This window comes from Glycine soja, chromosome 14 (genome assembly GCF_004193775.1).
Source record: "Glycine soja cultivar W05 chromosome 14, ASM419377v2, whole genome shotgun sequence".
Classification (NCBI taxonomy): Eukaryota; Viridiplantae; Streptophyta; class Magnoliopsida; order Fabales; family Fabaceae; genus Glycine; species Glycine soja.
Genome location: NC_041015.1, coordinates 27,309,350 through 27,323,599, shown reverse-complemented (window position 1 = coordinate 27,323,599; position 14,250 = coordinate 27,309,350). Strand labels below are relative to the sequence as shown.

The 14,250-nt window shown below is 33.1% G+C and overlaps 2 protein-coding genes and 1 long non-coding RNA gene across 3 annotated transcripts; 1 reads left to right on the top strand and 2 right to left on the bottom strand.

Annotated features, from left to right (window-relative positions):
- Window positions 1-213: 213 nt before the first annotated feature.
- On the bottom strand, window positions 214-3,522 carry LOC114384811. Its single transcript, XR_003660777.1, has 2 exons — window positions 3,016-3,522; window positions 214-1,178 (listed from the first exon to the last, which is right to left on the bottom strand). It is a non-coding gene; the product is annotated as an uncharacterized LOC114384811 (long non-coding RNA).
- Window positions 3,523-3,853: 331 nt separating this feature from the next.
- On the top strand, window positions 3,854-8,395 carry LOC114384809 (UDP-galactose transporter 1-like). Its single transcript, XM_028344609.1, has 5 exons — window positions 3,854-4,311; window positions 5,500-5,749; window positions 5,841-6,048; window positions 7,205-7,436; window positions 7,945-8,395. The coding sequence occupies exons 1-5, from the start codon at window positions 4,201-4,203 to the stop codon at window positions 8,170-8,172; spliced, it is 1,029 nt and encodes a 342-aa protein (XP_028200410.1). The 5' UTR covers window positions 3,854-4,200; the 3' UTR covers window positions 8,173-8,395.
- A 2,194-nt stretch (window positions 8,396-10,589) lies between these two features.
- On the bottom strand, window positions 10,590-13,096 carry LOC114383762. The gene is made up of 3 exons (XM_028343491.1): window positions 12,317-13,096; window positions 11,728-11,849; window positions 10,590-10,959 (listed from the first exon to the last, which is right to left on the bottom strand). Exons 1-3 carry the CDS (start codon window positions 12,716-12,718, stop codon window positions 10,800-10,802), a joined length of 684 nt encoding a protein of 227 aa, XP_028199292.1. The 5' UTR covers window positions 12,719-13,096; the 3' UTR covers window positions 10,590-10,799.
- Between the last annotated feature and the right edge of the window lie 1,154 nt (window positions 13,097-14,250).

Sequence of the window (14,250 nt, the reverse complement as noted above, 5' to 3'; positions counted from 1 at the left end):
GAAGTGGTCAAACGAATGTCACATGCCGACAAATATGGTCCCTGAACAAAATTAGGGTATGACAACTGGTTACCGAAAATGTCCTGGTCCTTAGGGATATTTTTCCGTTTAGATACTTTTTCTGTTTAAGTTTATCTATTTTCTGTTACCACTAGCCTTTATATTTGTTAAGTGGGTTGCTTTCTAGTTAATATGCAAACGTGTATTGAATGACTATTTAAGCTAGAGATGTTGCTAATAAAAATCATTCATTCAGTTAAGTTCTCTATGTTTAGTTCTCAATTTCAAAACATTCCCTACAATAGCTTCTTCATCAAAACCTGTGGCTCTTTCTCTCCTCGAAGTATATTTGCATTGTTGTCCTTCCTCCAAGATCATTGGATTCCCCAAAAACTGGTTAATTGCATCTCTGTCATAAGGGACCATTGGCCTCACACTTTAGAACCCTGGTCAATAACTCCCTCCTTAGTAGGCCAAGCATTCGCATAACATTCCAAGACAACTTCAGGGTTGTATTTAGGCAATGGTTCTGCTAGTTGTCTCCAATTCCTCCAAGTTATTTCCTCAGTGAACATCAACCAAGCATGTGATGTACCATAGCTAGCTACTAGCATCAATATGCACTCGGAAATTTTCTTTACACCCACATCTTATTTCAGACCTTGGGTGCTGCTTTCACTTGCTAGGTGTCAACCCTCTATCTTCACGATATCCTTGGTCATGACATACAAATGTCTGCTGCAATTCTTCTCCCTTCTTGTTTCTCAAAATTGTGCCTTTGCAAACAACAAACCCTTTCATTTTCGCATACTAGTTATAAAAATCATAAGCAAGTTCCAAAGTTGCAAACCAACACTTTAGACCCTCAACACCCAAACTGAAAATATCATTTATATCCTCAATTATCAATGGTTCCTTAGACTGAAATGCATCATTACATTCAATTCCCCCTTCATTAATCTCTTCTTCATATTTCATCAGACCCTTCTTCCACATCCCAAGTCTCTTCATCCCTTTCATTAATATGTTCTTCCATCTCTTTTTCACACTCTTCTTCACCATGTTCTTGAGATTCTTCATCAGACCCTTCTTCCACATCACAAGTCTCATGTGTGCCTTTGTTATCTTCCATATATTCTACTATGTAGGATGACGACTGCTCAACTACCTACATGTCACTAAAATAAAACAACTTCATTATAATCAGTTATAACTTAAACAAAATTGTTATATAGTATGAAGTTCTAGTGTACGAAACACACGAAAGGTAATGAGTAATTAGTTTATATAATACTTTCTCATTGACGTAAATTATTCGATCCTTGTCAGTAAAATTCTATTCTCAGAGATTGTAACCATACCAAACAAAACTCAAATAAGTAACACATAAGAATTTCCAATGATCATGACTTACGAATTATGAATTATAGTTTCAATAACCTGGTCATGTCCATAAAAAAATAGTTAGTTAAAAACAACTATTAAATGCTACATACCAATAAGAACAAAAGCACACACACATATATGCTTGGCCACCTATATCTGCTAGCAAGGTGTAGCTCTATTGGAACTGGATGTGTCATATTAGGAAGCCAACAATGAAATTTCTAATTATATATTTCACGCAGTGTGCCATGCTCTAGATTATACATTTCACTTCAAATTCTAAACAAATACAAACAAACTCAAACAAAATGAAAATCCAACATAAGAATTGTTATTATAATGGAAAAGTTAAGAAGTGAAATTGATCTGAAAAGGACATATATCCTTCTCTTTGTATCAACCATCTATGTTCTGCTTTGTTGCAAATTTTTACATAGACAAAGACAAGCCTAGATCAAAGAAGAGCATAACGTTAGGCAATAGATAACCAACATTAAACTTTGTCCAATATTTGTAACATTACATGGACAGACCATCTATGTGTGTTCTATACGTTTACACCAAGGGTCAAATTTGAACCCTTGGATCTTTACCTTGGTTTGCACATTCATACCCAACGTATCCAGGATCTAGTGCCTCAAATATATGTTTTTTTGCACATGATATAGTTGTAGCGGAAGAGTCAATAGAGGAAATAAATAGTAAAGTAAACTAGAGTTATAGAGAAAAGCCTGGGAATCACAAAGTTTCCATTTAAGTAGAAACAAAAACGAAGTACATGAAACAAAAATTCAGCATGACGTGCTCTAGCATAGGCTTGGAGGTGAACTTTGGGTATCATACCATATCACAAGTAATACAGTTTAGGTGTGTTACATCTATCATACAAAGCAATAGAGACATTGAAACAAATGAATGCTTCAAGTTTTACTTGTGGTAGACAGGTGCCTTTTAAGCTAAAAGGAAAGCTTTACGGTATAGCCATGGCCCATGAGACAAGCAATACTTTATGATACTATATGTTCAGTGATAAAATGCCAACAAGAGCATAAGAGTAGAATATATGAAAATGGTGTGTTGGATTTGATATTATATAGAAAGGAAAAAAATAGCCAGAAGATGAATAAAAACTTCAATTATAAGAGTTGATCAAATGGAGAATAGCCCAATTAATACGGTATAGATAGATAACGAAAGACTTGAAGTGAAACAATTAAAAAGTATCTAGGATTAAATAGCTGAGTAAAGAAAAAAAAAAGATGTAGCGCTCTTTGATGTAACAAGATGGAAAGATATGGAAGGCAGAGTATAAAGGATAAGTCTACCGCTCTTAGCTCATATTCACAAACACAAGAAGAGCAAAATCAATTTGGTTCACGTAATACTTCGAACAGATTGTACTCATTCATGCAATCTTATTGTAAAATACCATTTAAGACCCTCATTGAAGTAAACAACTAACAGAAATACTGCACCAAACCATGACACTAATGTAAATTACCGATTGATATTCAATTGTCGAACCAAATTGATACCACACCAAACCTATAATTGAAATCGAGGAATACCTGAATTATAAACAACAATTAAGTTTATGTAACTGTATCAATATTAGTATAGGCCACGAACCTAAAATCTGAAATCTCAAAGGCGGCGGCACCATCAATTTTCGTAGAAGCGGCTTCCACGGTTTCTCGGAGGTTTTGTGTAAATTAACAAACCAGAGCCACACGGATTTGTGTCGAGGTCTTCAACCAAACTGGTGAAGGAAACATGGGTGAGGGAAGAGATGTTGTGTTTTAGGCGCTTGCGGCGTAGCCACCATCAACGGTGTCGAAAGCGAAATCGAGGTCTTTCAACCAAAATTGACACCTCCAAGTGTCAGTAACGCGCGTCTGATGAGAAGGAACGCAGAACCAAACACACGAATCCGATTACGGAAAATTTAGGGAAGAGTTCAAATCCGAGGTGTTGAGGTCTTCAACCAAACTGGGGAAGGAAACACAGGTGAGCTGAGAGGGGTTATGCTTTGGAGGTTTGCGGTGACATTTAACGGATTACTCATTATGGTTTATAATGTGTGAATGATTATTTAAAAGAGAAAGTAATATTCTGAAAATGAGATTGAAAATTTATTTAATACTGTATTTAATATAATATCTAAGGTTTGTCCAGCAAAAAGAAAAAAATATCTAAGGTTTGTCCAAAACAAGAGAATAATTTTAAATTCTCCACTGATATTATTTACTAATCTTCCTATTATATACAACAAGATTATACACATAATAATAATAATTTTTTATTTAATATTTTTTATAAATAAAAAGAGGATTTAAAATTATCCTATATTTATAGAAAAATATAAAATACATTCACTTTTTACTCAAACATAAGAAAATTGACAAAAGAATTTAAAACTATCATATATTTATAGGTTTGATTAATTAGATTTGACCAAACCTAAAAGGTCTCAAACATTGGGAGGAATAGGGATTAGGGACTGCGTGTAAGAGAAAGAACGGGATTAAGCATTTAATTTCAAGCATAATTTCCACGGCCTAATAAAGTAACCTAAGACACTATACAGGAAGAGAAAGAAAGAAACATACGAGGAGGCAAAAAGAAAGAAACGTTTAGGGATTATACTAATTACCACATTAAATAAAAAGTTATTTGTGTCCCAATTCCCAAATCACCCAATATTCAGAGTGGAAGAAAGAAGAGTTCTTCTTCTTCCTTTGTCTTCACCGTTACCGAACACAGATTCGTTTTTCTCCGAGGTAGTGGGGGCACCGAAACCATCTGGGTCGGGTGATGGAAGAAGGGGTTATTTGCCAGTGGAGCGTGTTTAGATCTCTCTTGGCTATCCTTCAGTGGTGGGCTTTCAATGTCACTGTCATTATCATCAACAAGTGGATCTTCCAGGTTTCTCTCTCTCTCTCGTTATTTCTTTACCCAATTCTTGTTATAATTATAATAATTATTCACACTTTTTTTATTGCTTCTTTCAAATCCCTTCACAATTCTGTTTTCTTTTTTTCTTTTTCTTTTGAATTAATTGCAAATTTGATCATTTTATGTAATTACATTTCAACACAATAAGGAATGATAATATGATATTAATAATTTACTATTAATAATAATGTTATTATATTGTGTGGGGATTGTTTGGGAGTTTTTTTTCTTTTCTTTTTTTGTGTGTGTGGGTTTGTATCTGAACATTTTTATGATCTCTGGAGTTTTGATAAGATCCACCCGTTAGGAACTTAGCATGCCAAAGCCTGAACACTTGATATCAGGAAACTTCAGAAGCTGCATACACTTTTTGGTTATAGCACTATACATCTTTGGTCAGTAAGCTAGGTCCGTTGCAATGTCTAAGGAGTGGTTTTGTTTAATGATATATCTTAGAATTTGGGGTTGAGCCTAATTAAACCTAAAAGCTAGCTCATATGAGATGAGGGTTGCCTTCCAATTGTATACTCCTTACAGACATATTGAGTTTGAAGTTTTTGTAGGATTCGACATTTGTGGCTGATTCAATAACGACCCGACAACGGATGGTCTGATATGCCCAACAACAACCATTAGGATAAGGATAATTTCTAATATCATCTTGGAATTTTGATTTGGACTTAACCCCAAAAACTAGTTCATGAATAAGGATTAACCTCACTTACCATCTTGGAATTTCCATACCATATCAATTCTCAGCGAGGGGTCTAACAAGACAAATTCTTAGTTTGTTTAGTCGAGCACCACAATACATATTGAAGTAGAACAGTGTGTGTGACCAGAACATATGTAGTGTGCCCTTAAAATGAAATAAAATGATCAAGATGGGTGTGAGTGGGATTAAGTAGTGACAAATTATATCATGGCCTAAAAGTTTCTGCAATGGCTTTGATGTGTGGGATGAAGGTTTTTTTTTTTGTTAGGAGCTTGCATGATGTTGATCCTCAGATTGTTTAGATCTTTTATGTTCTTTTTCTATTTTTGAGGATAAAGGTATATCACTCTTCATTGCTCCCTCCACATTTATTAATTTCTCAATTTGTATGGATTGTAACAAATCCTTTAAATTTAAGTTTTTTTTTTATTTCTCTTTTGCAGAAATTGGATTTCAAGTTTCCACTGTCGGTATCCTGCATCCACTTCATCTGCTCGGCCATTGGAGGATATGTGGTGATTAAGGTGCTGAAGCTTAAACCACTGATAACTGTTGACCCTGAAGACCGCTGGAGAAGAATCTTTCCTATGTCATTTGTGTTCTGTATTAACATTGTGCTGGGGAATGTGAGCCTACGATATATACCGGTTTCTTTTATGCAGACAATAAAATCATTCACCCCAGCAACAACAGGTAAGATTAATAGTTGGTTCTGGTGTTCTGCTTTATGTTGTGATTTGAATTTTGAAGGACATTTTCATCTGATTTTGGTGAACTTCTGCAGTTGTTTTGCAATGGCTAGTTTGGAGGAAATATTTTGACTGGCGTATTTGGGCTTCTCTTATCCCCATTGTTGGAGGGATTCTTCTCACGTCTGTTACAGAGCTTAGCTTTAATGCATTTGGGTTTTGTGCTGCCTTATTGGGCTGTTTGGCTACATCTACAAAGACTATCCTTGCAGAGTCTCTGTTGCATGGATACAAATTTGACAGGTGCAAACTTTTTATGCCTTGCCTTCTTTTTGGTATTTGTAGTCCATTTGACAGGTGCATGTTAGTCAATATTTTCTGGAATTTATAAAAAATTGTTAGCCAATATTTATATACATTTTTCATCCAAACACCTTAGAGTCCAATACCTGTGTCCCTTAAAGACCCATCCCAACCATGAACTTTTGATTACTTGATCTAATGGATTACAAAATATGTTGTGGATGATTCATTCTCTGTCCAACAACAAATGGTGATCCAATCCAACCAATTTATTAATCTTTAATTTTTCAACTGGATGGATTGGTTGGATTTATACATGGATGGATTAGATGGATTGTAAAACCTCCCCTATTGATAATGAATAATGATATTTGACCCACTTGGAATTGTCCACTTATATGGTGACATGTGGTTAATTATGTGTATATATGATTAATTTGCCACACAACACAAGTGGTTAGGAGTAATTGAATATGATTGTAATTGTATATAATTATCAATTGTCAATGAGGTTAATAGTGTCATGAGGTTATTCAAATGTCTAATGGTGATTAATTTTGTCTCACGAGTGGTTAATAGTATCATGAGGTTATTGACTGTCATATGTGGTTAACTACATGTCTACATGTGTTTGGGTAGACCTTGGGTGTACATAACTCAGCGGGAGGACTTTCTTCATTATTCATTGATAATGCTTTTATCTTCTTTTCTCCAAATATTGTATCCTAAATGGACTAATATTTGGAATTCCTTGATTAAAAAAATAAGAGATTTATGCTACATGGGGATCTTGCTTTAGCCTCTTTTTGTGTCAATTAGCTTCCAAAGGTTTCAATCAAATACCTGGAGGAGTATGAAAATCTTTCCCATTGTAGTTACTAGATAGATTTTTTGTTGTAACATCTATGGGTACATTTCAGATCAAAATCCCCTCATATTTTTTTTTTCTTGCATCTTATTTTATCCATTAATTTTAAAAGAAAAAGGAAAGTGGTGCTGCTGGGTAAGTGGTGACTTTACCATTCCCTTTTTTTACCTGATTTTGCCTTAGCTTTGCTATACCTTCTTCTATTTTGTTTGTGTGTACATTCTCTGCATTGCTGTGGCATCATTTTTCTGCAGTACATATGCTAATTGTTCTTTTTTGTACTTTTAGCATAAACACTGTTTATTACATGGCCCCTTTTGCAACCATGATCTTGGCAATACCGGCTTTGTTACTTGAAGGCAATGGAGTTCTTGAGTGGCTAAGTACTCATCCATATCCTTGGTCAGCCCTGATCATTATTTTCAGCTCTGGAGTTTTGGCGTTCTGCCTTAACTTCTCCATTTTTTATGTGATTCATTCCACCACTGCTGTAACATTTAATGTTGCTGGAAACCTTAAGGTGAGTTCTATCAGGCAGAATCAAATGCTTCAAGCTACTACATTATTTGGTCTTAAATTTTGGGTTCATGATTTTGTTTTCAGTTGGTTCATTCATGTATTGCTTGAGAAACTCTTCATATTTTCCTATTTAATACCTGGAGAAATTGTAGCCACATAGTCATTGTTCCTTGGTAATGCACTTTTTACGGTACTTTCTGCCTTATAAATCCCTTACTCCATAGTTTCATATAAGCTGTTGAATTCTACACTTCAACGTTGCATGTAAATCACCAGTGTACTGATTGGTTTGAAAAAGGGAAAGAAGGGATTCCTTGTTTGGTTTGCAGGAAAAACAAAATAATACCCATGCAAGTAGATAAATAAAACCAAATACCATATAAATATTGACACAAGGGTTGTATGATTGATGGGTGTGAGTGGTGAAACCAAACTGTGATGTTTGATGTCTTGAACCATAGTTATCCTTCATTTTCAGCAATTGACAATAAATCATGCTTTTTGTACAGGTTGCTGTTGCTGTCCTTGTCTCCTGGCTAATTTTTAGGAACCCCATATCATATTTAAATTCTGTTGGATGTGCCGTGACACTTGTTGGATGTACATTCTATGGTTATGTGAGGCATTTGCTCTCCCAACAGCCACCAGTTCCAGGAACCCCAAGGACACCAAGGACTCCTAGGAATAAGATGGAGTTGCTTCCACTTGTAAATGACAAATTAGATGATAAAGTCTAATAATAATTGGTTTAGTTTAGGCTATGAATGAATGAGGTTTCTGCCGTTTGTAAAGGCAGTGATAGCTAAAGGGTATAAAAGTGACTTTGATTATTTGTTACGTTAGATTTTCCAGTTTTTAATACATAGTTTTTTTTTTTTGAAGCACTTTATCTTGCCCCCTTTTTTTTTGTCTGGCTTTTGATGGCTTGATTTCGATGTAATTTTTATGTCTCCATTTTTCTATTTTGCCTCTGAATCCTGATATGATACGACTACAGCATACATGCGATGATAGACCTAGTTATTAGTTCGTTAAGGAAACAAATATTTTTTTTTTGTTAAAATGGAATTATTGAGACTTACTATACTTTTGGTTGTTTTATTACCATTTTGTGAATTTGGTCCTCTTTTTTGGCAATTTTTTTTGTTGTAACCAAGAGGTATTTGGAGTTTTTTATTTGGTGTTCAACTAATCCTTTTCTCATTGGGTCGACTTATTTTGAGATAAAATGATATTTTTAGTTGTGATTTCATGTTCAAGTCAGGGATTAAATCTTAGACCTTGGTTAAAGAATTCAAGTGTTAAATCATTTGTGCCAACAATTTTTGATTTTTTTGTTGTTGATAAATTTGATTCTATTATTTTAATTGTATAATTTTGGTTTATCTATTAATTTGATATCCAATATTTAACAAATGCAAACAAGTGTGGTGGAGTGGCAAATCTGGATGGATGTAAAGTCGGTGGTATTTTTATTAAATATTAAATGACAAATTAATGAATAGATAAAAAATTATATAATTATTTAAAATAATAGGCACCTAATTCTTGAAAAAAATACTAAATTTGTGGAATGACTAGAAGGATCTTATCAATGTGCATGCTACGATTTTCCATGAACAATAAATCATAGCATAGATCAAATTATTAAATTGGAACTAAAATTATAATTAAGTCTATTATATTATAACATAAATGTTATTTAATATTTGTTATTTCAAGTAATTAAAATTATTTAAAAATAATAACTAGTATTCCTTAATTAATTAAGATCCCGTCAGTACATCGATAACGATCCTTAATCAATATTTTAGGACAGTGGTTAATATAATTCTAATTGTTTTTGCAAGTCCAAATGAATTGAATGGATGATGACAAAGGTGGGGTGGTGAGGGAAGAGAATTGAATGGACAAAACTAACAGTTCCTGTTTGATTTTTGATATAAAGTTAGGTTACTTGGTTGCTAGTATTCAACACTAATAATGTGTGTAACTGTTTGATACATGTGATTCACGACATCTATTGGCATTGAATTGTTTTGGTATATAGGTAACAATGAAGATTAAATCTCTATATGGCTAACCACTTACTTAATCCCAACTCCACTGACAATATATGTTTTCAGTATCATGTAGAAAAGTTATAACTTAAATGAAAGAATAAATAATATATGTAAAACATTTATATACTGTAACTAATTACAAGCTGAAATCTTAATATATTATAAATTTATTGACTTTTATAATTTTTTTAAAATTATATTAAAAAGAATCCTTGATTGGTTGATAGCATAAAACAGAAAAGACATGACTGTTAAACTCTAAATAAAATACTCAAGTTATGGAGGCTACCTAATTATGAAATGAATAAAACCATGGTATATGTTTAAAAATCAGATAGAAAAGTATTTTTACTAAAGGATCAAGATTTTGTTTTTTCGTTTTACTTTCATTTTACTTTTATCAATTGAATTGCATTGAAACGTGTGTCACAACCATTTTAACTAAACGTGTTCTATTATGGGTTTGTGTTAAAAAAATTGCATTTGTGATTAAAGGTACTAGAAACTATTGCAATTGTACATTTGTACGTTTGTTTAGCTGTGGATCTATTGTCTCAATTTTATGATAATTTTTAACTATCGAAAAGTTAAACATCACAAATCAATCATCAGGTCATCATTTTAAAGGGAGAACTTGATGGCAGAAACTAAAAATTAAATGGAAAAATAGTTTAAGGACTAAAACCAATCAATGAGGACTAAAAAAAGATATTGAAAGAAAAAAAATCATATTTTACTCGATTTTATTTGTTGCCAAGTTGTTACTAATAGGTTTCCCCTGATGTGATGCCTTGAGCTTTCCTTCGTTTGCATAAAGAAAAAGCTGTTACAGATAGGTTACTACTTACTACCACTATTTCTATACGTGTTGTGTTACACTTACCAAAATAAAAAAGAAGTGGTGGAATTTAATGCTTTATGTAAATGATTTCTTCTACCTCCTGCATTGTGGTCCTTCCTCTATAGTTGGTGGTGGTCCGTGCTAGATATGATTTCACCAAAATGTTATTTTTTTCAACCATTCTCTATACCGTACACTTAAATTTCAAACGGTGAAGTAGAAGAATCATAAACTCTAAAAAACGCTGAAAGAAGTTATTGGTCACAATCATGTTTCATTAATCATAGTATAGAACTAAATTGATGCCACCGAGTCACATCATGAGTACAATGACAATGTAGTTAGAACTAGAACAGGAGGTACATATTATTATTATTGTGTTAATTTTCCCATTTGACCCCTTTTTTTGTTTGTGAGATCCTAACTATAGCTGGTAACTAAAGTTAAGAACTCGAAATTTTTAAGCCAGTAGCCAGAAGTTCTTCTGCCACCTTGTGCTGATGAGGTAGCCATTGTTACCTTGGCTTCTCTTCCTTACTCCTACTGTCAAGCATTCTGCATTGTTGATGCAGTGCTCAGCAAACTCCTCTGAGCTGCTGATACTGTTGCTTCCACACAGGCTGCAGAAATTAATGAATTGAACTTCAAATAGTGAACTCGTTTTAAAGCAAACGTTAAGTAAATTTTTTAAAAATTGTTTGTATATGCTCCAATAACATTTGATTATTTTATCATATCCTGTTTTTTTTTTTGTTACATTATCATGTAGTACTGTTTAACATCATGTTAATAATACAGTATATAAATCAATAATTTAATTAGATGTAAAATAATTAAATTTGTATAGTAAAATTGTCAATTTTGATAATAATTATCCTAAAAATTATGTTAAAGTAATTTCTATTAGATTCTAATAGATTGATAATGTAAAAGATTTTTAGGACAATAATATATGAAAATTAAACTATATTGGCTGCTCTAGATTAGTCGGTGCATTATAAAAAAAAGCGATGCATTTTAGAAGGTAGAGTATAGAATAATGGTTAACTGAGAAACAGCAATTAAAATTGTGATGAAGTAGATGTAAATATATAATAAAGTAGATCATAAAGTTATCAAAATCTTAATTATTTTTTTAATCATCATAAGACTTTGGCTCCTGGTGTAGCTCTCAATTTATTCTGACAAACTTCATTTTTTACTAGTTATAAGACCAATCCTCAAGGGCTTAATCAGAATCTTAAAGTATTGATTTCTAAATTATCTGTTATCACTCTGCATAAAGTGCAAAGAGCCAAATTAGGAAAAGAAAAAGGAGTTTCAAGGTTTGTGAATTGAGATTGAAGGTTTGGAAAATTGCATTGAAGGATGGATGATGAAAATCCTACCAGCTAAGTAGAGGAGAGGGCTTCTTTTGGCCCAATACCAAGAGAGAAACCTCCAGCTTCTTCACTTGGCTCATCACTGTGGCCAGTTTTGGTCCTTGGATAACAAGTGCTTCCACTTCCACCTATGTTACACCAAGATGGAGTCAGTAAATTTAACTTTTATTTTTCAAATGGGGAAAGTGCAATGAAAAGCTGAAGAAGCATCAGAGCATCCTCATAATTTCTTTTTGGAAAGTGAAAATTAAAGATTGGAATAATACAAGAATCTCAGACCCTTTTGGCCTCTAAAGAAGAGAAAAAAGTTTGAACAAACATTATGGGCAAAAGAAATATACTTAAATTTTTTAAATAATGTAAAAGAGAAAAAAAGTAAGGAACTTCTTAGCTCCCACAACTTCAATAAAGAATTCAAGATCTACCAAACACAATGTGTCAATGTCCACCCCTCACATCAATTAATCCAAGGAAAGGAAAATGGAGAGAAAGGACATAGCCTAATAAGTTCTCCATCCTTAACCTTAAGAAATGAAATTCAAGACTCGAGTAACATGTTACTAATTAGTATTATGACTATGATTCAGGATTTTACCTCTGGCTTGCAATCTTTGCAAAGTGAACCAAGATGATTGACAAGATAGGTAGAGCAAGAAGATTCAGAACCCCTATGAGTAGGTACAACATGAAGCAAAGTGAGCAAATCACCCTTATTAGCTACATGAGTGAGTGCCCACATCATTGCATGCTTGGAATGAGAAGTGTGATCCACCACCACCATCACTCTCTTCTTCCCCATCACCACCCCATTATTGTCCTCATTCCCATACATAGAAAAACCTTCCATTTGGCTCAAACTTGCCTCACACCCCTCAATGCTCCCTCCCCCAACACTGCTATACTTGTCCTTCCCACTCCACCTACTTGATGTTGATTTCCAAGCCTCCTTCACACTCAGTTGCTTCATCAATGACCCTGAAGCTGAACTTTGTTGCATTGTGTTCTTTCACACCCCTTTTGGCTGATATATCCAAAAACTATAAAGTTAACTGTTTTACTCTCTCGGAGAAGTGATGGAACAAGAGAGGGAGTGTAGGGTGATAGAGTGTAGCAGAGGTTATTGTTATTGTAGAAGACACATACATAAAAAGGGGTTGGTTTTGGGGTTGTTAACTTTTGTGCAGAGTGAAGAAGTGTCACGGGAATCACTGGCTAGTTGTGGTTTTACTCTACCCATGATGTTGTAGTCTCATTGATGATGAAAGATAGGATTTCTGAACCATAATTTCTCGGCCTATTCTGATTCAGATTCTTTCGTACTTTAGTAACATTAGTTTAACATCTTGTGTCATAATAAACTGATCACTCATAAGCATTTCTTTTACATGATGATAATATATAAAACTAATTACCCTCAAACCCTGGGTTGCCTCATGCCACATGAGGCACATGATGTATAGTGGTCCATCTTTAGAGACAGCGCTAAATGCCATTAGATAGATCTGTAAATTGGGGGATTCCTAGAGAAGAATATGGTTGCGAGAAATTAGGGTCTAAGAACAACTTTTGCATGACTACCCATCTTACATTGTCACATACATCAATGTATGAAGTTTGATGCATAGGTTTTTCTGGGATTTTTACTTAAAATTAATTTGAATCAAGCAAGAAAATTAAATATAATACAGTTTCCCTTGACTTGATTTAAATTATTTATGAAATTTAATTTTAACTAATCTTTCTTGGTTTGGTCCGATTTAAATTTTGCCATTTGGTTTGATTTCGTTTTTTCAATTTTAAAATTCTACTAGTAAATATTAATTTTTTTATTAATTAAATAAAACTTAAATAATAACTAATTTAACAATTAATAATATAAATGAACAACAAAAATTTTAACAGTTAAACTTAAAATACTAATTATTTTTAAGTTTAATAATACTTGAATAATAACTATTCAACTAGGAAGTAACAATTCAACTTAAATAATAATAATTTAACTTATCGGGATGGGTTTAATTTAGTTTCTGTATGTCAAATCAACCGTAAATTGAACCGAAGTGCACATTTGTAAAGAAAAAAAATCAAATCAATGGTCATCGATTTTTCCGTGGTTTTTAATTTTACACTCGGTTAGATTCGGTTCTCAACATTTGTAATTGGTATTTACTGATAGTATTAAATAGTTTACTATTTTGCCTTCCATTATTAATGTCTAGAATTGAAGATAAAGGTTGGGAAATTTATACCCCTTCTTATCTTTTTATTTATACTTGTACGTATATAAGTTTGATACTAATATTGGTATTTATTTGCAGTATTAAATAGTTTACCCCTTCGCCTTCCATTATTAATTTCTGGAATTCAATACATAAGTTGGGAAATTTATACTTGCCTTGCTAATGCGGTAGGCATTGCGTATGTAAGAATTAGTCCTTTTTCTGTTTGTTTTTATCTTTCCAAAAGAATTCTTCCATGTTAAGTTTAGATGTACGTGTTAGGAGTTTTATTACACTAGTTAGTATACGA

Coding starts and splice junctions, on each gene's coding strand:
- LOC114383762 (XM_028343491.1), bottom strand. CDS start 12,718: ATGCAACAAAGTTCAGCTTCAGGGTCATTGATGAAGCAACTGAGTGTG. Junction 11,850..12,316: donor GCAAAGATTGCAAGCCAGAG/GTAAAATCCTGA, acceptor GGTGTAACATAG/GTGGAAGTGGAAGCACTTGT. Junction 10,960..11,727: donor CCCTCTCCTCTACTTAGCTG/GTAGGATTTTCA, acceptor TAATTTCTGCAG/CCTGTGTGGAAGCAACAGTA.
- LOC114384809 (XM_028344609.1), top strand. CDS start 4,201: ATGGAAGAAGGGGTTATTTGCCAGTGGAGCGTGTTTAGATCTCTCTTG. Junction 6,049..7,204: donor CATGGATACAAATTTGACAG/GTGCAAACTTTT, acceptor TTGTACTTTTAG/CATAAACACTGTTTATTACA. Junction 7,437..7,944: donor ATGTTGCTGGAAACCTTAAG/GTGAGTTCTATC, acceptor CTTTTTGTACAG/GTTGCTGTTGCTGTCCTTGT.